Below are 25123 nucleotides of genomic sequence, written 5' to 3'. Positions count from 1 at the left end.
CCTTGTTCTTGGAACAGTGCGTGAATGGTAACATCTTTGAGAAAATAATGCATTATGAAAATGCAAAGGAAGCCTGCTAGAGATAACAAATTGAAGAATGCGAGATTACAAGCATTGAGGAGGCTATGAACTTCTTGCAATGACTGATAAAGAATCAGTGAGTCCGTACTTTAATCGATTGATCAACTTGACAAACCTGATGAGAAGGAATGGTGAGACCGTAACTGACTTGATGAAGATTGAAAAGGTGTTAAGAACACTGACATCAAGGTTTGATCATATTTTAGTAGCCTTGGAGGAATTCAAGAATCTTGATGAAATGAAAGTTGAAGATCTGCAAGCGAGTCTTGAAGCTCGTGAATTGAGATTAACAAAAGAAGTAAAGATAAGGTGAATTCAAGAAAGGAAAGAATAACTTGAAGAATCAATGCTCCAAGAATCAAGGTGAGGTTCAATCAAGGGTGAAGAACACAGCTCAAAAGAAGAAAGTGGTGAAGGTGGATCCGATGATTATTACAAATGGCAGAAGAAGAAAGTCGAGAAGAAATATATTCTATGATATAACTGCCAGAGGCTGGGTCATTTTGTATCTGAATGCTAGTATAAGAAGGTTGCAAGAGATATAGCAGATGCAGGGCCGGCCCTGAGGGGGTGCGAACAGCTCAAACGAGCTGGGCCTCCTCCAAGGATGGGCCTCAATTTTTTTTTTTTAATATGATGTATTGAAAATATTGATATATACACATAACATTGTAACATTAACGGTTTGGAAGGCGTGGCCTAATGGTTAAGTATGGTAGTATTGTGCTTTGGGTCTATGGTTCAACTCCTAGAGAGGTCAAATCTTTATATATTTTTTTAATTGTATTTTTTTCAATATGATAGGGTCTTTTTTGGCCTAGTTTTAATTGATTTGAGGTCTTCAATATTCTCTATTCTCTAAAAATATAAAATAAAATATTATAGTTTTTTTTCACTCTTTTAAAAAAAAATATTTTTTTATGGGCCTCGTTTTAATAAGAGAGCCAGACCTCCAGTTTGACAGAAACGGCCCTGAGCAGATGCAGTGGAGTTTTCCCACAACTAAGATGAATCTTATTCTTAGCTTTTACTGATGGCTGCTATCAAAGGTGAGGATGATGAACAATGGTATTTGGATACAGGTTGCTCAAATCACATGAGTGGCAAGAAAAATTGGTTTTATATTAATCTAAAAGAGTCATCTAAGAGAAAGATAGGATTTTCATACAACATTATTGGCTCAGGGACAAAAGGAAAGGTAGATAAAATAGAGAAACACTCTAATATTCTCAAAGAAAAGTTATATTACTTGAATGATTCAATGCTTGATTCTTTGAATGTGCCTAAACACTTAGTGGTGAGCCTTATTTATACTACTCTAGGAAGGGTCTACATTACAAACTAGAAATATCTAGAAACATTTAATGCTACTACTTAATTACAAGAACTATCTAGAGATTCTAATATCTAGTTCATGTGCCTAGAAAGTTCTAGAGATGCTAAGATGATCCTAATCACTATGACATTATTTTGTAATATTCTTGAAAGTTCTTCGACATCTTAAAAGTTCCATAATGTTCTATATTATTCTCCATAATTCTCTATCATTCTCCACAGGTTGGAAGAGACTCGTCCTCGAGTCAAGATTTCCTTGTTCATCCTCGAGTCAAGATTTCAGAATACTTTTGCTACGGAAGTCAAAGTATTCGAAGGACAAAATCAGTTCCAACATTTTCCCAAGGTGGCTTAGGAACTGGACGAAGTAGACATAACTTTGTCTTATCTTTAAATGGTTCCTTTGCGAGTGAAAGTCCAAGTAGCTTAAATTCCGCTTTTCCATCATTGAGTGGTAGAGGTGCCAACTTGATCACATCTTTCACGAAAGTGCATGTATTGACATAATCATCGTATAATGCACAACGATCATATTGACATGGCCTCCAAGTATCCATAGAAATAACATCACACCATAAATTTTCTTTATAATTATTGCCAATGGAAAATGAGATAATAGAGTGTTGAGATACTTTTACCTCATTATCCTTGTTGAGCCATTGAAGCTTGTAAGGGTGTAGGCGCTCCTTTGTTGGTAGATTTAATTTTTCTACCATATAATTGGATACAACATTTTCACAACTTCCACCGTTGACAATGATATCACAAACCTTACCTTGTGAGGTGTTAGAAGTGTGGAAGACATTATGTTTTAGACATGATTCTTCTTTATCTGTTGTTGTTTGTAAGCTTCTTCTAGCTACAAGTGATTTACCAGAATCAAAAGGAACACATTCTCCGTCATACAGTGGTTCGTTCTCCTCTTTTTCAAACACTTCATGAATATCATCAGGATCATGTTCAACATCATTCATTGGATCGTTGTTTCCTTCTTCTTTAAACACTTCACAAATGTCAGTACCAACATATTCTTCATCATATATTGGTTCTCCCATCGTCTCTGCTTCAAATGATTCATGGATGTCTTCTCTTTCTTCTTCAAAAATATTGTTTATCTCCCTATTAACGATGGTGACTGCTTTATAATTCACACAATCTATGGCTATGTGTCCGTACCCTTGACACATGACACATTTAGGTATATTGGTATTTATCTCTGTGATTGTTTTATGACGGGGTTTAAATGTGAAAATAGGTTGATGGATTAGTGGTTTATGAGAGTCAATTTGATTTTTTGTGGGGGAAAATTGTCGGTATGAAGATTTTTTGGATAATTGTGGTTGAGTAAAATTGTATTGATAATAATGGGGAGGTAAATACTTACGGGTTAGTTTTTGACGCATTTTCTCCCACGTCTTGATCTTGCTTTTTCCTTCACGCTTGCCTCTCCTTTTAACATTTTCCCACCAAATTGAAGCGAGTTTCTTCAGCTTGGCAGCAACAATCTTTACCTGTTGCTCCTCCGGAACCTCCTTATATTTAAATAAACGTTCCACAATTTGTAGCCAATCTAGAAAATCATCTGGTTGTAGATTCCCTTCAAAATCTGGAATGTCTACTTTAATATCATTCATTTGAAGCTCACGTCGTTGTGAGCGACTGCTTCTAGATGATGAAGAGTCACTACCGGAGACATGATCTTTGAATCTCTTTTGTTGTGCTTCCAAAAGGGCTTGTTGGGCATTGACAATCTCTTGTAGTTGTTGAATTTGTCGCCTCATTTTTTCCATCTCTTGCAAACTTCTTTCATTTTGTCTTCGAGGTGGCATTTGGACGATGACGATTCAACAAACTATATGGTAAAGATTGTGGTTGTGAGTGGTGGTTTTGTTGGTGGTGAAGACTTATTAACCAAGGGTTTTCTTCACTTCCCAAACAAAATGACAGGGTTAGTTTTGCGAACGAAATGGCCGCAAAGTGAAGTTTTACAAAGGCAACTCCTTGCTCACTTGAAAACTCACTTTCCGTTGATTTTTCGCACAAACTCAACTCCGAGGTATCGTAACCAGCTCTGATGCCAAATCTGGCTCAGGGACAAAAGGAAAGGTAGAGAAAATAGAGAAACACTCTAATATTCTCAAACGAAAAGTTATATTACTTGAATGATTCAATGCTTGATTCTTTGAATGTGCCTAAACACTTAGTGGTGAGCCTTATTTATACTACTCTAGGAAGGCTCTACATTACAAACTAGAAATATCTAGAAACATTTAATGCTACTACTTAATTACAAGAACTATCTAGAGATTCTAATATCTAGTTCATGTGCCTAGAAAGTTCTAGAGATGCTAAGATGATCCTAATCACTATGACATTATTTTGTAATATTCTTGAAAGTTCTTCGACATCTTAAAAGTTCCATAATGTTCTATATTATTCTCCATAATTCTCTATCAATTATGGTTAACGCAAAAGGGATCAGAAAGGTTAAGATTCGAAGGAATGATGGTATAGAATCATTCATCTCAGATATGCTTTTTGTCCCAACTATGAGAAGCAATCTCATAAGTCTTGGACAGTTGCTTGAAAAAGGTTATACCATGAAGATGGAAGCATGTGCGGAAGATTGATTTTGAAGGCACCATTGTCAAGGTGATAGCGCTTTTATTTATTTTCAAGCACAATGTTAAAAAAAACTTCAAAATGTTAGTACCTTAGATAACATTTTTTTTTTAAAGAGCATTATCTAAGGGCTCAGTGTTTTTTAACAGCATTTTTGAGATATAATGGAGAAAAGCGATTCTCAATTTTTTGGCAGTTTTGTTTATAATGCAAATATTGTAGTAATTATTTACTATTTTCGTTTTTAATCTCAAAGCTCGATTAATATATTCCACAATTTCTTGGGGGAATAGATTTTACAAGGAACAACTCCATCTATTTGGCATCTGGAAAAATAAAATTGTGTAAAAATTAACAATGGCATCTCTGAGGGAAATGTTTCCTGACTTGCATATACTAAGGAGAATTTAGCATCTGAGTAGGAACTTGTCCCTGTTAAGGTATAAAGAATTCTATTTGATTGCTTTGTAGATGAAATAGTCTCAAGCGCCAATTGCTGAGCATGAAGTCTATGTGATTCCATATATACCTTTCCATGCCCATATTACATGTTCCATGCAAATAGAATTGATCCATTAATTCGGTGTTTCTGTTTCCTTGCTGCATTTTCCATCTGATGAGAGGGAACATAACCTAAAATTCGGAGGTTCACATGATTTTGTTGGATTTATGATTATTTCATGCATGTGAGAGATTTCAAGGAAGTGGCACCTTTATTTTAATATGATGCTATAATGAACAGAGTAAAAATTGTGCAATTGCAGGATTCTTACCGAGCTTTGTTTAATATATTTAATATTGAATGGAGCAGCAGATGTGTTTACAAGATATGAAGAGAAGAACGAACATTCCATAGACTGTTAGTTTTATGTATATATCTGAGTACATTTGTTATTTTTTTGCACTGGTATTCAATTGTTATAGTGATGATCAGTGGCGGAGCAGGATTATTACAAAGTCTGGGCAAAAAAAATTGCAACACATTTATAGGTGTCTACATAAGAAATTGCAAGCAAATAATCAAAAAATCTAAAGAAATTGTCTGATTTATAGGGGTTTATATAAGAAATTCAGAGGAATTTACATAAGAAATTGCAAAAAATTTGGGCCGGAGCCCGGGGTCGCCGGGCGGTGAAACCGCCATTGGTGATGATACCAGCGACTGCAGGAAATCCAAACAAACAATATGTTAACAGTTAACATATACATTGTTGATCAAATATTTTATATATAAGGTCTGGTTAAACAAATAGGTAGGGATTTATGTCTGAGTGATAGAAAATAGGTTGATTCTGGTTTAAAAGCTGTTTAGAAATCAGATAAAAGTTGATTCTGGCACATATTTTACAATTGTAAGTCATTCTAACTCTTGAATTACATCTAACTCTTGAGTTAGTTGTCTAGTAATTGTAGCTCCACCATTTCTCCTAGGCTGTCTAGATTGAGAAGCAAAAGGATTGGGAGGTATTGGAGTTTTGTCGACATCTCCCTCCAACATTTGAACCACCATTTGCATTGATGGTCGATCCATAGCATGCCACTAAATGCACCAGAGTCCCACAATTGCCATTTTCCTTGCAATTTTTTCATCCCCTTCATCATCAACATGAATTCTCATTTCGTCTTGATCATCTATAAGATTATCAATCCACTCCGGATAGTAAACATGCTACTGTTTTCCTCTAAGTCCTCTGTTATCTTCTTCCCTCCTATTGTTTCAAGCAACATCATTCCATAACTATAAACATCTGATTTGTAAGACACATTTCCAAAGTTCCTTGAAAAAACTTCTGGAGCAATGTACCCCAATGTTCCTCTAGCTGCGGTCATTGAAACTACGCTTTGGTCCCTTGAACATAATTTAGCTAGACCAAAGTCAGATATTTTTGGAAAAGTTATGGTCAAGTAACACATTTTGTGGTTTGATATCAAAATGAAGGATGCGTTGATCACAACCTTGATGAAGCATACGTTTGGTTATCCGGTGAAAGCAATACAAAGCACGTTCCACCTGTCAAAAGCAATTTCAAAGTGTTTGGTTCACCACCAACACTGTACCGCCGTCGTACATTTGCTTTTCCAGAATCGATTTTTATAGAAGTTGTTCTCCCTAACTTCTCAGAATCGAGTCTCTTTACCGTGAAACTACATAGTTTGGTGTCTGTAGTCAATGTTCTTAACATTGAGTTTCATCGAGTGAGGGAGTTCAATCATTGTTTCGTTATTCGATGAACAAAATAACTCAAAACCTGGATAGCCATACGAAGATGGATTTGGATTGTGGTTTTTGATATGGAAAGGGAATTTAATAACTTGATTTCCACATGTTAAATCTGCAGAATTATTGACCATGGCTGTAGTTGTTCTAACAACAAAATAAACCATAAACAACAATAAACCATAATAAGTGTTCATGGTATCGATTCTTGAGCAATAGTACTATGTCTTAACTCTGTTTATAGGAATTTTTCAAACTCACTTTCACTATAACAGCTTCCTAGTAATTTCCCTCATGATATAGAATTGTTTGTTCTTTAGCCACACAAGTCTTCTAGCCAGCTTCCCCAACAATATGAAGTCTTTGTACAATGAATGTAAAGTCTTCAATATTTTTTTTTTTAATTCTAGGGTGAGTTGATGTGGCTATAGCTACTACACCATGTCTTTAGGTAGGTCCGCAATCCATACGACATAAGAACTTACGTCAAAACTGAAATAATTTAACTCTGAGTTCTCAAGTCAATACCACGAGATTAACCCAAGTGATTTTAATGATATATACATCATTCAAAAAATATATATTATAATATATATGTGGTCCCCTAGTAACTTCTCTAACTAATAATTATTAATATGTCTACTCATATCAACATTTAATAAAATTCATCCGAAGACTATAAAAGTCTTCGACCTTGCCAAAAGGTAGCTTCCACATTACTGCAGTGATGTAAAATGTAATATATTTTTATTTTTATTATACGGATCTCATGCATTTAATAAATTGTCACTATAGATTTCTACTTGCTATCGGAAAACCAAAAATGGCCTCCTTAACTCTTGTGGTGATTCTCGAAGGTGCGGTGTCCATAGCATCAGCCACCCTTTCCGGTTGAATGACAGTCCCAAACACTGTGGTGACAAAAGGTACATCTTATCATGTGAGGACAGCCAATTAATTTTGAACTATGGATCATTTGGAAAATATTATGTACAATCAATTAATTACAACAATTTCACCATACGGCTATTGGATTTCAATCTTGTTAATTTCAGCCCTCCTTATTATTCTTTAGGACTCTATAATTTCAGTTCTTCCATCACCTCGCCAACTACACTGACACGGGAATCGTTTCTATGTTGGTCGCTACAGAAAATCTCTTTCGGAATTGGTGTTGAAAGACTGTTGTCGTGTAGAGTTTATGTATCTCACATCTTTAAATTTTGAAGATGACAACAACAGTAACATTTCTTGCAAGGACTTCCGTCGTATGATGTATTATGGATTTGAATTTTCTTGGCTCAATAGTATTTACAATCATGGTTGGTATGCACAGCTCGATCAATATAACCAGCTTCACTGTGAATTATTATTTGGATAGACATGAGCTTGGAAATCAAGCAATCATGGATTTGAATTTTCTTTATAATTTTTTTTTGCTAAATTGCATTATTGACCCCGACTTTAACCCCAAACTTTCAAAATAACAGTTTTGGCCCTTAATTTTAGCTCTTTTTGCAAAACTGACGTCCCCTTAATTTTAACCAGGTCAGTACATATGTGAATATCAAATTTAATGACTCAAATACCACACATGTACATTATTATTTGGCTTTTAATCCCCCAACTTACACAAACCAATGATTTTGTCCCCCAGCACTGGCGTTGATTGACCAAAATCAATGGGGACATCACTTTTGTAAAAAAAAAAAAAAATGCTAAAGTTGGGGACAAGAGTCCTATTTTAAAAATTTGAGGGTCAAAGTTGCCAATTTACCAAAGTTCGTAGGTCAAAAGTGCAATTTAACCTTTATTTTTTGGATAAATTGTAATTTATTATATTTAAATTATGATTATGCATTTTCTATTTAAAAGATCATGATTATGTATTTTAGATCCTTTATTTTTCGTCTGAGTCCCTTAACTTTTTCCTTCATGTTTGGTATATGTTCTTGCAGGAAACATAAATTTTCGTACATTACTATCTGGAGTCGTATCTTTCCATTATTACATTATTATTGGTAAGCTTATGCATTCCCTCAAATCATGTGAGAGTCGTCCCTATTGAGCGTTTGTATGAGAATTAAATCAAAGTCTTAAAACAAAACAAAGACAGAGAGAGAGAAAACTATTTTGGCTACCTCAATTTAATATTGAAGATTCAGTGGTCAGTACCTTTCAAAACATTATTGAAGATTCACTAAACAAGATATGGTATTTTCATTTAACTAACAAGTTCTTAGAAGAAAGAAAGAAAAAAAACGTTAGAAGCCATATCTATTATTTGTTTTCAATTGTAATATCTTCATTTCCTTTATAGGTCAGGCGCTTGGTTTTCTAGTCGGTGCTAAATTTGTTCTTGGCGTGCCATGTGTCCTTTTATTATTAATTTACAAATGGCGACAGAGACACTTATCGATGTACGAGGGCATCGAAGATTTTCTGCACAGTAACAATGACATCATGCCTATAAGATACTCATACAAAGACATCAAAAAAATAACTGAGCAATTCAAGACAAAATTAGGGAATGGAGGCTATGGCTCTGTCTACAAAGGACAACTTCGAAGTGGTCGTCTTGCAGCGGTGAAATTATTGGACAAAGCCAAATCCAATGGTCAAGATTTTATCAATGAAGTTGCTACCATCGGTAGGATTCACCACGTTAATGTGGTACAACTTATTGGATTTTGTGTGGATGGGTCAAAGCGTGCTCTAATATATGAATTCATGCCAAATGGGTCACTTGAAAAATACATATTTTCTCATACCAAGGATTGTTTTTCCTTGAGTTGTGAAAAGTTGTATGCCATTTCTGTTGAAGTGGCTCGAGGCATTGCGTACTTGCATAACGGATGCAATGTGAAAATTCTACACTTTGATATAAAGCCTCATAACATTCTTCTTGATGAAAGTTTCAATCCAAAAGTTTCTGATTTTGGACTTGCCAGACTTTCTCCTACAGATAAAAGCATTGTGTCATTAACTGCAGCAAGAGGAACCATTGGATATGCCCCTGAACTTTTCTACAGAAATGTTGGAATGATATCTTACAAAGCTGATGTCTATAGCTTTGGGATGTTGTTAATGGAGATGGCAAGTAGAAGGAAGAACTTGAATGCATTGGCCGAACAATCTAGCCAAATTTATTTCCCTTTTTGGATTTATGATCGATTACATGATGGAAGGGAAGTAACTATTGAAAATGACACAGATCAGGAAATGAAATTGGCAAAGAAAATGATGACCGTGGCTTTGTGGTGTATACAAACAAAACCCGAGGATCGTCCTTCAATGGATAAAGTTTTGGAGATGCTTGAAAAAGAAGATGGGGACTTACAAATTCCTAATAAGCCTTACTTTTGTCCACAAGATCCACCAACAGCAGACGTTGGAGATGATAATAATAGCAACTCATGGACTTCCTATGGTACATCAATTAGTGATCCCAAGGGACCAACCTAATCTCTTTTTGGTTCTTGGCTGAATTACATATCATATTGTTCGTACCCCAAGCATTAATATAAGTATGCAACTTTTATTTACACACGCGCGCGCGCGTGTGTGTGTGTGTGTGAATATTCTCTCTGGATGGTAACAGATATTATGGTATATAATCTATGGGTATCTGCTACATAAAATTACCAAATGCCCACTGTTGTGCAACTTATTATGTAGCAATAAATAGAATTTTGTCTTAATCTACCGATTCTCCATTGATCTTGAAGCTAGATTGGACCTTCACCCGATTATGCCAAGATAGGTATTAAACAACGCTTCTAAAGGGATGTGTATTATATCGTTGTTAAGCCATAAGACAGCGCTTTTTATATCAGTTGATATAATTCAAAGTTAGTTACATTGTTAGTTGAATATAACTGCGTCAAAGGTCAACTTGACAAACCAAACAAGAAGGAATGGTGAGACTATAATTGACTTGATGAAGATTGAAAAGGTGTTGAAAATATTGACATCAAGGTTTCATCATATTGTAGTAGCCTTGGAGGAATCCAAAAATCTTGATGAAATGAAAGTTGAAGATCTGCAAGCAAGCCTTGATTAACAAAAGTAAAGATAAGGTAAATTCAAGGAAGAACCAAAGCTCCAAGAATCATGGTGAAGGTTCAATCAAGGGTCAAGAACATAGCTCAAAAGAAGAAAGTGTAGAAGGCAGGTCCAATAATTACAAAGGGTAGAAAAAGAAAGTTGAGAAGAAATACATTCAATGATATAACTGTGAGAAGCGGGGTCATTTTGCAGCTGACTTCAAGTCTAAGAAGGTTGCAAGAGATAGAGCAGATGAAGAACAGTTTTCCTACAATGAAGATGAATCTGATGCTGGTGGAGTTTTATTAATGGCTACTATCAAAGGTGAAGATTATGACCGATGGTATTTGGATACAGGTTTCTCAAATCACATGAGTGGCAAGAAAAATTGGTTTTATATTAATCTAAATGAGTCAGTTAAGAGAAAGATAAGATTTGCATACAACATTATGGTTAACGCAAAAGGGATTAGAAAGGTTAAGATTCGAAGGAATGATGGTACAGAATCATTCATCTTGGATATGCTTTATGTCCCAACTATGAGAAGCAATCTCATAAGTCTTGGACAGTTGCTTGAAAAAGGTTATACCATGAAGATGGAAGCATGTGCAATGAAGGTGTATAATAGCAAAGGGAAGATTGATTTTAAAGGCACCATTGTCGGTGATAGCACTTTTATTTATTTTCAAGCACGGTCTACGGTGAAAGCACTGTCGCACACATACTTTTTTTTAGATTTAATTTTATTACTAAACATATGAGCATTGTTTCATTAACAGCAGCAAGAGGAACCATTGGATACATGGCCCCTGAATTATTCTACAGAAATGTCGGCACAATATCTCACAAAGCTGATGTCTATAGTTTTGGAATGTTGTTGATGGAGATGGCAAGTAGAAGGAAGAACTTGAATGCATTGGCTGAAAAATTGAGAATGACACAGATGAAGAAATGAAATTGGCAAAGAAAACGATGATTGTGGCATTATGGTGTACTCAGACAAAACCTAGTGATCGTCCTTCAATGGATAAAGTGATTGAGATGCTTGCATAAGAAGATGGGGATTTGCAAATGCCTAAGAAGCCTTACCTTTATCCACAAGATCTACCAGCTGAGGATTTTTGAGATGATAATACTAGAAGTTCGTGGTTTTCCTCTGATACATCAATAAATGATTTCATGAAACCCTGATCTCGTATTGGTTCTCGGATGAGTCGCACAAAAATTGAAGCATATTCACTGCCAACCAACTCGTTCAAAGTATTTCCCAACTTATGCAATTAATTTTAAATTTGTATTGGTCTCACCATGTATGAGTATTAAAGTAATCAAGTTGAGACATCCATTGTCATCCCTTGTAGTCAGAATGATAACTATTTCAAATCCGTAAATTCAATGTACCAAGTAAGTTGTGAGTTTTATGAGATACAGAAAAAACAACTTACGGACAACATTTTCTATAGAATATCGAAGAAAAAAGAGAGAAGGCAGGAAAAAAATTATTATTTGTAGTAATGATACACTGTAGTTGTTGAAGTTGAAAACTAAATTTTTCATTTTCACCCTGTAATTTATAATTTTTAGCTTTTGATCTCTACATATGTTTCTGTTTGTTTTGTCCCTACTACATAACAGACACCCATTGGATGCTGACATGGAAACACAGTCCCATGTGACATTAAAATTTCATGTGGCATACCATGTCAGCATGTCATGTGACTTCCTAGTTGCCACAATATATAACTTCAATAAAAAAACGAAATCAGGTTAAAACCATGGGAATCTTGAGTTACAGGGACATAATCTAGAAAAAAAACATAAAAATTGTAAGACTAATAAAACCAAAATGTGTCCATATTACAGGGATCAAAACCACAATATATCCACCAATAGCGAAAGAAGCAGACTCCCACACCGTGACAAACAAGGTTTGAATAGCTGAGAGATAGCCACGTTTTGCGTATGACATGTATTGAATATGATTATCTCATAAAGAACCTATGGAAAAAATAAAAACACAATTTACCCTAAAAAAGTTAAGACTTTGACCGTGGCTATCAGGATATGTATTTTTAACTTACTTCTATCTTTCGTACTCTTGAACTAACACAGCACTTATTTAGTTCTGACCTTTTTTAAATTCCTTAAAAAGTGCCTGTCATATTTTTTATACAAAAAAAAAATTGCTCTTTTTTTACTCAACAGTGGTAGAATTGCCATTACTTCTAAAGCATGAAAAACCCAAAAGAATTAGATTATCACTGATAATTATATGGTACACAGAAAATTGAACCTAGCAGCAAACTAACAGCAGTAGACAGATTTACATATTTATTTCCTAACCTTATTATCAGTGGTGGTCGGACAAAACCTTCCCTATAGGTATGGTTTTGTAGCCTATGACAACCAGAAAAAACTCCGCTAGCCCATAACACACAAAATCTGCTATGCCATAACCATGGCATTGTTCATGGCCGCATTTTGACAACATGGCTAAAAGTTAATTTCCCGTCTCTCAGCAAAAAAACTTCCCATAACTGTTTGGTCATGCAGAAGGGCAAGCCATACTCCAGTATCAGCTCCTTCCTCAACAGTATTGTTCCCTGCAAAACCTGTTAAAGCCGTCTTCACCCAACCCGGGCAATAGCAGTTAACAAAAATCTTCTGGCCTTCTGGTCGCTCAGAAAGCTTCCTCGCCATAAGCCTTGTATAAGCATTAACAGCAAGTTTGGACACCGAGTAATCCGTATATATTTGAGGCCACCCACCTGCTGTCCAGCTTCCATCTTCTACTTGTTGTAAAAATGTAGATAGAGTTCTGTCAATCAGTTCCTCTGAAAGAAACTCGACATCACTCAGTTGCTCCCTCAAGGCTACATTCATGATTCTCTGTCAATCAAGCAACCCATTATATTAGCTCTACATTTTGCAGAAGTTATATACCACAAAACGAGACTCAATCAAAGCTGCTAATGAAAACATTTATCACAAAGTAGATGTTCTAATGAACTGTTTAAGAAATACATCTCTAGAGTATGCTAGAAGGAATTAAAGCATTTGAAAGGATTTTTCATTTTATCTATATTTATTTAAGTAAAAAAAAATTATTAACGTTGGAATTTCACCACAACATATGTAATTCAAACTATAGTTTATGTAACCATGTAACCATCTGCTTCACAACATCAACTAACTTATGTCAGAAAGTAATTTTAGGTGATACGGTAATAGGATATGGGCGGGGTCAGGAGTTAATTTGCCCCTCTAGAAGAGGAAGTAGCTGCACCGATAAATATCAGCTAGACCCCTATTTCATAGAGGACAAAGTAATGCTAAAACACCTTTAGGTGATATACCATTAGAGTGACCGCTACTTTAACTATCAGCCTACTAAAAAAAAAATTGCAAATTTTTATATTTCAAAAGAACATTTATGTGTGAAAAATTGTTCGGTTTAGACCCAAAAAGATGATAGTGAGATGCAATTTTTTACTTTGAGGATGCTAGAAGAAGTCTGAGCAAAAATATGAACGAATGTTGAGATTACAATTTTTGCATAAATGGTTTATACTTACATTTCGTCTTCCATTTAATCGACCTAGACGCGAGCTTACGTTTACAATTCGAGCACCAACAACAGATGGTTTCATCATTGGAATAAGAGCTTCAGTCAACTTTTTGATGCCATAATAATTTGTTTCAATAACCTTGCGAGCATTTTCAACAGAGTTATCAGACCCGAGATTGAAATTAACACCAGCATTGTTCACCTGCCATTAAAGATAATAGTTAGAAGCATAAAATAAAGAAATGTGTTTACCCATAATCAACATACTTCATAGTAAAATTCAATTAATTATCTCCTCTGTTTAATTCCGTGTTAACTATATTCAGAAGTTTACCAGAATATCTAAACCACCATAATTTTGCTGCAACCACTCAACAAAATGGTTGATGGATGACTCATGGACGATGTCAAGTCGATGATAAACCACATCCAAACCACCTTCTTGCAAAATCTTAATTGATTCAGCACCAGCACTAGCATCTCTTGATGTTAGTATAACAGTCAATCCATGAGCAGCAAGTTGCCTGCAAATCTCAAACCCAATTCCTCTGTTTCCACCGGTAACCACAGCAATAGTTTCTTTAGACCACCACCTACATATACTCAAAATTAGAAAAAGCTCCGGACAAGAGTGGTTTGAAATTCCATAAACAATTGATTTTGGAAATAGTATAATTTCACTAAACTGGGGCATTATAATCTTATGAACTCGCATAAGCACTTATGAAACTGTTTGTAAGAGCTTACATAAGCAATTTATGATATATTATGTATTGATAAGTTGTTTTTAGCTTATTTCCATAAACACTTAAAAGTGAAATGCAAAATAGATTGATACCTTTGGTGATCGGAATAAGGAATAGACCTTAGAAGGTTAATCTCTTCAAGTCTCTTTTCTCTTCGTTCTTTTGCCTTCTCCTTCTTCTCCGCCTTACCCATTTATATGCAGTGAAGCAACCCAGAATCACTATTGCCGCTATAAGTGCAAAACTTTCTTCAAGAAATTTCCATGAATTTGATTTGTTTATTTTCTTATAGATAAATATTTGATTTTATGAATAGTTATAATTAAAATAAAAAATTTATTTGTTTTCTCTATTTTATCAAATTCAAGAAAATAATCAATTTTTAGAATCAAACTTTTTTATCCTCAATTTTTACAATAATTACAATTTTGGTCCCTATCAATCTTAGGGGGTGTATTGGATTGAGATTTTAAAAGACTATTTTGAGAAAAAAAAGTCTTGAAGATTTTAAAAGATTGTGGAGGAATGTATTAACTTTCAAAGGATTTTAAAAGACTTTTAAGATTTTGAGGGATTTTAGCTCATAGACTTTTAAAGATTTGAAAGTATTTTATGAGAATTCATAAGATTTGAAATGACTATCAAATTTTAGCAATAATTCAAAATTACAAGAGTTGACTAAATAAAAAATCAAAGGTTTGCTAGACAAAAAAAAAAAAATCAAAGGTTTGCATGATAAAAAATAAAATCGATACAATTTTTATGGAATTGACTACTAATAATAATATATTATAATAATAATTACTTAATAAAATCAAACTTAATCCTTGAAAAAAAAAACTTATTGATAATAATAAAATAAACATGTAAGAGCACGAAAAAGAAAACATGAAATAATGTAATCAACAACAACCAATTCATGAAGAAAATAAAAATGATGGGAATAAAAAAAAAAAAAACCTGGAAAAAGAAAACAAACATGAAATAATGATACCGAGAGAAACAAAAAATGAAGTGGGAGAAGGAGTAAAAAGTCTCAAGAAATCTCAAAGCTATGTGTGAGAGACAAAAAAGTGTCAAGGTTAGGTGTGAGATTGTTAGTAGGTACATTTTACATTAAAATGTTTCACAAAATCCATTACTCATAACAATCCATTAAAATCCTACCAATTTTGAATACCAATAGACAATTTTTAAGTTGGGCAAAATCTCAATTGAATACCACTGGATTTTATTAGACTCATTAAAAAATCCTGAAAATCCTAATTGAATACCACAAGAATGTTTTAGATTCCTTAAAAGTCTTGATTGAATACCTAAAGACTTTTTTAAAATAAAAAAATCTTTTAAAATCCTTTGAAATCTCAATTGAATACACCCCTAAGCACTTTAGCTATGATTGTTTGTTTACCTTTCTAGCATATTATCAAAACATTGAATTATTTCTTAGACATCTCGAAAGCCAAAGAAAACTTTTATTTGCTTGCTCCATCAATCCCAACTCTTGTTATCAAGAATGGGCAGGTTTCGTCTCAATGACATAGTGATAGATGTAATGTTAATCTAACTTGACATAGCTCCGCTTATAACCGATCATTCTTAACCTGTAAATTTGAATTATATCTCAACATAGTTGAGGAATTAAAAGGTTTTTCTATCATGTGTAAAATTGCACATGTTAAGAAGTTTAAAGTAGTAACTTTAACTTTGAACTTGTGTTTTTTATATTAAATACTAGTATGTAGCAGTTTTTAGATTATGCATTGAGGTTTGAAATATTGTACTTTGTACTTTTAAGTTAATTAAGTTTTTTATCCCTATAAATATTTGCAGTTTTGTTTTTAGTATCTTTAGAAATAAATTATACTTTTTAGTCCTTATAAAATTTTCCGTTAGTGTTTTTAGTCCTTGTTAAATTAAAATTTGTTTAATTATGCTTAAACTTTTAAATTTTTGAAAATTTTTTGACTAACATGTTAACAACATCGTAAGACATTCTTTCATAAAATCTTTTAGTTTTTTAACATATAATTAATTAAATATAAATTTTTCTAAAAGCCAAAATTTCAAGATTATATTAATGAAAATTTGGACCTAATAATAAAATTTTGAGTTACGTTTTTGTTGAGGTACTTTGTATAATGTTCTAAATAAGTATGTAAAAAATATGTTAAAAATTTAAAAGTTTAAGCACAATTAAACAAATTTTAATTTTACAAGGACAAAATGTATGTGTTGGTCCTTTTTAAATTAAAATTTGTTTAATTGTACTTAAAATTTTATATTTTTAAATGATTTTTAACAGACATGTTAAGAACATTATAATAATCTCTTTTAAAAAATTATAATTTTTTAACATGTAATGAATTATAATTTTTTTAAAATGCCAAAAATTCAAGATAAAACTAACAAAAATTTGGACCTAAAAATAAAATTTTGAGCTAACTTATTATGGCGGAATGTTTTATAATGTTTTAAACAAGTACGTAAAAAGTCATTAAAAAATTTAAAATTTTATGCATGATTAAACAAATTTTAATTTAACAGGGACTAAAAACACTGACAAAAAATTTTGTAGGAGCTAAAAAGTGTGATTTATTTTTATAGGGACCAAAAACTTAATTAACCCTTTTTTTTTAAAGATATAATATTTTGTTATGGTGTGTTGTTACTATCTAATAATCACATATACAAACACTAGGCGCTGACCAATTGATATTTGATACAACAATTTATAGAATATCTTTTTTTCTTTAAGGAAAACTCTAGAATATCTTAATTTTATGAAAGTTTGTGCATTTATTGCATTGAAAATTAAAGTCTTACTTTTTTTAAAGAATAACTTCTTCATTAAAAATGTTTAAAGAGTGCTCCAGAAACATTCGTTAACAAGACTATTGTTCCGTAAATAAATTAGTTATTTCAATAAATGTAGAAAGTTATAAAACATACTCCCTCCGTTCCACTTCTAAATTATAAGTCATTTTACTTTATCAATATAGCATTGAATTTACTTTCCCATACCTTTATATTTATTATTATCTCTTGTTTCAATTTTTTAATTTATCTTTCTCATACCATAAATGAAGGATAATTTTGTAAAATAATTCATAATTTCTCTTTCTCGTGTAAAATTAATTACATTTATTAATTTATGTAAAATGGTCAAAACCACTTACAATTTGAGATGGAAGGAGTGATAAATTAGTACAAATTCTAATGATTAATTCTTCTAATTTTTATCACATCTTTAACATTAAACTTACATTGTTATACATGTTAAGTTGTCGTGTTAGTACAACTCAGTTGGAAGCTGCAAAGACAATAATATACAGGGATCGAGATTTATAGTCCGAATTCTCCACTTCTCCACACTTAAGATAGGTGAGTCCAACCATTAGACTACTTAACAAGAAAAAATATACAAAAGATCTCATATTTTCAAAAAAAAACAATGCCTTGCTTTTTTTTTTTTATGAACAAGTTATAAACTATAATATTTTTGCCTCTAATACAAAAAAAAAAATGGATTCACCTTCTCTTAGTCATATTAGAATTGTTTCATTTGTGCATAACGACGGAGTTTGAACAAAAGTCTAAGTTGAAAATTTACAACAACTAAAAAGGCAAATTTATTATTGTATAATAGCACTATTGATAAACAAACCTAAAAAAGGTCATAACATACAACACAAATTAACTCTGCAAACTATTTTTTCTCAAAAATGACCAAGTGGTAGTCTCAATAAACAACTAAATTTATTATTTTTGTTGGAAATGTAATGACTCATATAGTAAACAACTTAAATCATATTAAGAAATTAGTCAATAGCCCTTACAACTTGACTGAACGATTACAAAAGAGAAGCATTTTAGAAACCTATCAGACATTGGTGAATGTATACTTTTTTTTAGGGAGTTGGTGAATGTATACTTTATTACTTAAAGAAAAGATAAAAACAGAATAATATGTCATTAATTTTTAATATTAGACAAATCACACACAATTGATATTCTCTAATATGCATCAATTAAACATGACTCTTGTAACCAAAAAAAAAAAATTAAACATGACTCTTGGAGTCATGCTGCACTTCAACCAAAAACAACAACACCCACATTCTTACAAATAATACATAACTCCCTCATTCTTCATGTATTAAATATGATTCTTTAATTCATGCATGTTATCGCTTCCCTTACTCCTTAAAGTTGTTAGGTTGGCAACAACTTAACCCTAAATTTTTGGCTCTAAAACTACAACATTTAATGCTAATGAGGTTAACCTAAAAATATTTCTCTCCTAAGGCATTTGCAATTTGAATTTCAAAAATATTTTAAAAAAAATTCTCTCCCAAATCCATGCCAGTTTGAATTTCAAATTTATTCTTTAAAAAATACAGTGAAAATTGGTGGCATTATGAAAGTTTCAATTTTTTTTTATTTCCAATAAAGAATGAAAATTAATAAACCTTTGGTTTTCTATTTAGAATGCTGCACCTTTTAAAAAACTTTACAATTATAATGGTAATTGTAGTTAGACTTTTCAACTACACAACATTCTCCAAAAAGCACATTCATGGCTTTAGTTGTTCTTTCCCACATTTTTTTTTGAGCAAAATTCTTTCCCACATTTATACATACACGGTTTTGTCCTTCAACCTTTATTTTGGTATTTGCTTTTCCCTTCTCTTCAAATATCTGATTTTTTTTTTCACACCATATATCTCACCTTCTATGAATTTCTTCTTTGTTTGTATTTTTTTTTTTTTAGGATGCATAGGTTTCAAAATGGGAGATCTTGATAGACGAGTACTATCATTTTTAACTTGCATAGGTTTATAACTGTCACACCAACTCAATGACTCGTGAGAGTTATGTTCTAGTTCATTTGCTTTTTATTCATGTGCTCTTTAATAACTTTCTCAACTTTTAATGTGAGCTTTATTTCATGATGTTGAAGTAGATATTGCAGAAGAGAGAATTCAGTTTTGGATTGTTGCAGCTTACAGTTACAAACCTCCCATGATGTTGTTGAAGAGTGAAATAAGGCTTCTAAACCCAGAATCAGAAGTTATTAGTCTCACAACACCCTTGCAAATCAAGGGATGACATCGAAAGGTGCACCGGTTCCATTGTGATTGTTACCAGCAGCGGAGAGAATGACAACCACGAGAGTGACGAGTTGAGTAGAACATATCTAAGTTTTTTTCTTTCTTTTTTGTATCGAAGTGGCAAGCACCATCAGCAAAACGCACACATACAAAGGAAAACAACGGAAACTGCCATAAAACACGCTACAACATAGAGCTGACGTTTAGAGATTTGTCATGTCCTGATAAGAGAATACTCAAATGAATCTTTGTCATGCTTTGATTTTTCAAGATGTTCATCAAAAACTCATGCTCTTATATTTCTTTAAGATTGTAACTGATGCAGTTTGTTGCTATCTCTTCATCTCAAACAATTGAACAAGCATTTATTATAGTGGTTTTGCGATGGACTGTTATATGGCTGCACGTGCAAGGCTTAGAATATGATGATCATATTCATGAGAGAAAATTTTTCAACTAACACGTTGTAACAAGTATTCTCATCAATATCCAGATTTGTTTTTTTTAAGGATCAATATGAAGTAACAATTATAATTTGTTCTTTAGTTGCTGTATTTCATAAGGGCCCTATTAAACTATTGTTGTTATCCTACAAAATGATAGGATATATGGTGAATATTACGATGGTATAATTAGGTTTTATGATGTAATTTTTTTATCTTTTGCATTTAATCGTTTCTAAACAAAAGTTATTCAAGCCAAAAAATAAAGTCAAGATTTTTTAGTTGTAATTTATAATATATTTCTTATCACAACATTTATTGACAAATTTAATTTTTAGTTGTTTGTTAATATTCTTTGAGATTAATTTGTTTATAATTTTTATTTTTATTTATAGTTTATGTTAATAGTTTTTATTTGTAATTCATTTGTAAGTTCTTAGCAAAAACTAACATAAAAGAAGTGTTGTCAAGAAGTGATTTGATTGCATGCATTTGTAAAAAAAAAAATTAAGCCTTTAATTATATAAATTAATGTTTAATTTAAGGAGGAATTAGCATTCTAGACAGGATAATATTTATTTATATAGATTTGTTTTTATCTTTAAATTATAAGTTATTTTATGAATTATCATTGTACAATCATCAAATTTACATTATAACTACACCGCCAAAACAAAATACATTATGAAATAATTTTAGTTCATAAGACCCGTGCGGCGCACGGGTTAGCAAACTAGTCTAAGAATGAATATTATATATGTAGTACAATTACAAACTATTTGCATCTATAAGTCATAACTCAACTAAGAAATGCCGAAATTGTTATGTCGAATAATTAAGGTGTTTGCATCTGTAATTCGGCGGGTTTTAGCATGGGGCAATGGAAAAATTTCCCCATCTTAGATCAATTTTGTCTTATCTATTATTACTTGTACAACCAGTTTTTCTATATTCCAATTCATATCCTGATTCAAAAACATGATCGATATTGGACCCGTTTGTTATATTTTTTTTTTTAAATAGATTTTGATAGTGTAATCTGTTTTTGTTATAATTTTTTTAACAAATTTTCAAGGAAAGCTTCAAATGAAAAATCCGTTAGAAAAGTTTATCTTAAAATGTCATTCTAAGTATTTCATCATTTGGTTATAATTTTTTTTTGGATACTAAATTTTTTTAAATAAAAAGCTATTTCAAATAGTTTTTCATAAAAATCATTTTTGAAAAAATATGTGATTTTTACTATGTAAAATTTTGAACAATGAATATTTAAGTTAGCGAATGTAAAAATCTCTTTTTTAATTTATATCAACCGAGTATGAAATAACTTTTACTATTTTGAGTAAATTTCAAAAAAATCCATTTTTAAAAATACAAAGGAAAATCTTTTTATTTTTAAATCTAAAACAAACGGTCCCATTGTTTTCCTTATTCCTTTAAGGTTAATTTTTTTTTTGTTACCCTCTCGTATTTACCTTATTACCATTACAATCAAATTTTAATGTCACTATTCAAAACTCTACTACAATTTTTTTAACGTAAATGTATTTATTTTTAATAAATAAATTAAATAAAAATAATTGTTAGATACTAATAAACATAAGTAAAAGGAGTCAGAGTTGGAACCCGTTACAACATTTGATCTAACAATTTAAAAAAATTTATCAGTTGAATTATAAATTATAGACAACGTGTGGTTATATAATAAAAAAGTCGAGTTTTTTTTTTATGAAAGTAAAAAAAAAATATTCAAATTTGCTTTTGGAAAACAAATAACATAGTTTTTTTTAGAAATATAAATTATAACGTAGTTTTTTATTCGTTCCAAATATATAAATATATAAAAGATAGGTGACTTGGTACAATTTAAAAAGAAATTATATTAATATTTTATTAATAAGTTTCAGATAAAGTTTTAGAACAATTATATCCATTGGTATTTGTTAAATTGACCTAAGATGGGGAAAGATCACAATTTTCCCATGCTAAACGTCACCCTGTAAGTCATCTCCCTTTTATGTGTGTTTCAGATTCATGTGGTTTTTCCACTAAGTCTACATAAAGAAAAAAATAAATGCAAAATGTTTTCAAATTTTAACCTATTTCATTTTTGTGCTTTAAGGTGAGAAAAACACAAGGGGTTGAATTATGTTAGTTTTTTCTTCTTTTTAAACTAAGTCTAGAGTCTGGAGCAATGTTCAAAGTCTAATGTAGCGGATAAAGTAAAGATAGAGAGAGTGAGAGAGAAGAGAAAAACACAAAGCAATTAATGATGTTTAATTACCTTTCTCTTGTATGTTGATGGTTTGAAGCTGAGGTGGGAGTCAGAGTCCTATGACTTGTGTGCAAAGCGATGTAGAGAGAGAGAGTGAGTGAGAGAGGTAAACGTTTGAAACTCAAGATCAATCTTTGTTTTAGGAAAGAACAAAATGAGAGACGGAGGAGTGTTGCAAGCCACGACGGAGACCGGAGAGACACATTCTTGGCCCAAAGGTTGTAAAATATAAGAGAAATGATATTTGAACATCCATTTTATGACAACTTTTGTGACAACTTTCTCTCTCATACTCACATTACTTTTTACTTTATCTCTCTATTGCTTTGATTTTCGTGCACATACCAACTTTTTCTTTGTAAATTATGGTTGTCACAAAAGTTGTCAACCAAATAGTTGTTCAAATAACACTCCTCAAAATATAAAGAGTTCAAGGTTTAAATTGAAAAAGAACTCCAGGTGTAAACGTGTAAAAATGTGTTTTTATTAATGGCTAGTATTCAAAATCGATGACATTCTTTTTCAAAAATTTAAAATTTTGACATACTTTTTTTGTATTTGTTTTTTTTAATATTTATCACTCCAAAATTATATAATTCAAATCAAAATATTCGAATTCACGCTAATCATAATGCACAACAAAGATATATATTGTTACAGTGTATGTTTCAATTCACTTCTAATTAAAAAGACTATAATTAATTTTATAAATGTAGAATTGATTCTACATATTTGGTTGCTCGGTGTTGATTAGAATTGATTCCAATTAAAGATAGAAATTAGAGCTTATTGTTCAACTTATTTTTATATGAATGTATTTAAATATAAATCATTTTATCTTTAACTTATTTTTAATTGGAATCTATTTTAAATAATGAATTATTATAAAATAAATTTTTGGGTGGAAGCTAGTCTACATATTATAGATAGTAAATCTTGTGTCTTCATGAGCTTAGCTCGGTTGGAATGAAGAATGCATAAAATATGCAAGGTCTGAGTTCGAACCTCCACCAAAAAAAAAAATAGTAAATCTTGTCTTGAAAAGATATACTAGTAAATAGTAACAATACTAGTAGCAATAATTTGAATATAAAACAGATATATCTCAAACAGAAAATTAATTGAAAAATCTCGTGAAGTATTTGAGAATATTTCTATTCTTAGGCATCACAATCAACATCCCGACTTTTATTCAAGAAGCCAACAAGTTGTTATATGTTTTTTTAGGGGGTCTGCACTACCTATACCGCAATGGATGACAACGTATGTTATACATGATATTGTATCTCATTGGTTCATGTTCTATTTTCCTTATAGAATGTTAGATAGTTTATTTTTTTTATTTTATTTTTTATCAATTATCAAATGCAATAATTTAATCCACAAACAAAAAGATCAAGTAATATATCCTAACAATATATTTGATGCATAAGTATAAGATGGCAACGCTTATCATTTCTATCTATTCTCAGAAATGTGTTTTGAATTATGTATTAAACAAACATATTTCGTCTTATAAAAGAGTAGAACACCCACAAATTTAGATTCAACAGTCTCAAACAACAGAGGTCAATCATGAATGTAGGCAAAATGATCACGACCGAAGACTCATATTCGGAGTTTTCTATTATGAAATAGATTTTGTTAGTACTTTGGGCACATGAGAAGATCCCAACTTAAAAAATTAGTCCATCATGTGGAAGAGCCTTATGGCTCAAGTATTTCATTGAACTCTTTTATATATTTAATGTGAGACTCAAAAACATTGTCACGCCTTTTAAGAGCCTACGTCCACAGTCACTATCACTCTACCGTCACTGATCCAATGGTAGATTTCCATTTTGGTGGCATTATATTTAGTGGTGAACCTTAATCCAACTTATAGATGGTCTTTTACCAACGTAAGGTACCACTTTTTGGTGGTTCCTGCAAGGAAGAAGAAATACCTAAAACTGACTTACTTAAGAATAAATTATTGTAAAAATTATTTTCTTTCTATTCATTTTTTGAAATGATTATAATCAAAAAAATTAGCGTTGAAGTATTCTAACCAATGACTCACTCTAATGGATCTATCTAATTTCTTCTAAAAAAATATAATTTATTGTCTAACTTATCTCAGTCTTTAAGTCACTTGAACTAAGTCTACGTAAATCTTCTTTGGATCAATCTTGGGTCATGATAGATTTTCAATTTGAAAGGTATCTAAGAATGACATTAATATATGAGTATTACTTTTCCCACCATATGCCTTTCCTCGCGCGCCATATTTTTTTCCCAAAATACCATTAGTCCGGATTACATAATCCGAAACCATTCTGGAATATTAATTCCGGATTTATTCGTGGATTTTGGCACTTCATCCACTCTAATGGATGATGATGAGAGTTATGAATATATGAATTCGGATTATATAATCCGAAAAGGGTAGATAACTTCCGGATTATATAATCCGAAAAGTGTAAATCACCCCGTTGAAAGTCAACAAAAGGGGGTGGTGAACGATGGTTCTGGATTATATAATCCGTAAAGTGGTTAACCTGTCTGGATTATATAATCCGGACTGCATCAGTACAGAAGCAGAAGCCATCTGTTTTGACCGAACCTCTGTTTTGGCACATTAGCTTGCTTCTAAATAGACATACCATGCCGGTTACCATATGTTCTAACAGTA

The 25123-nt window shown here is 31.8% G+C and overlaps 2 protein-coding genes and 2 pseudogenes across 2 annotated transcripts; 2 read left to right on the top strand and 2 right to left on the bottom strand.

The window, feature by feature from the left end:
* Window positions 1-5151: 5151 nt before the first annotated feature.
* Window positions 5152-6568, bottom strand: LOC11419269 (rust resistance kinase Lr10-like; annotated as a pseudogene).
* LOC120577944 (uncharacterized) lies at window positions 6389-7937 on the top strand (annotated as a pseudogene).
* A 282-nt stretch (window positions 7938-8219) lies between these two features.
* Window positions 8220-11727, top strand: LOC11414612 (rust resistance kinase Lr10). The gene is made up of 2 exons (XM_024778022.2): window positions 8220-8277; window positions 8577-11727. The coding sequence occupies exon 2, from the start codon at window positions 8675-8677 to the stop codon at window positions 9719-9721; it is 1047 nt and encodes a 348-aa protein (XP_024633790.2). The 5' UTR covers window positions 8220-8277; window positions 8577-8674; the 3' UTR covers window positions 9722-11727.
* Window positions 11728-12529: 802 nt separating this feature from the next.
* On the bottom strand, window positions 12530-14878 carry LOC11411593 ((+)-neomenthol dehydrogenase). Its single transcript, XM_003589571.4, has 4 exons — window positions 14710-14878; window positions 14206-14464; window positions 13879-14073; window positions 12530-13192 (listed from the first exon to the last, which is right to left on the bottom strand). Exons 1-4 carry the CDS (start codon window positions 14808-14810, stop codon window positions 12797-12799), a joined length of 951 nt encoding a protein of 316 aa, XP_003589619.1. The 5' UTR covers window positions 14811-14878; the 3' UTR covers window positions 12530-12796.
* Between the last annotated feature and the right edge of the window lie 10245 nt (window positions 14879-25123).

The sequence above is a fragment of the Medicago truncatula genome, chromosome 1, assembly GCF_003473485.1.
Source record: "Medicago truncatula cultivar Jemalong A17 chromosome 1, MtrunA17r5.0-ANR, whole genome shotgun sequence".
Lineage (NCBI taxonomy): Eukaryota > Viridiplantae > Streptophyta > Magnoliopsida > Fabales > Fabaceae > Medicago > Medicago truncatula.
Note: the sequence above shows the minus strand (reverse complement) of the source record. Positions and strands in the feature narration are given on the sequence as shown.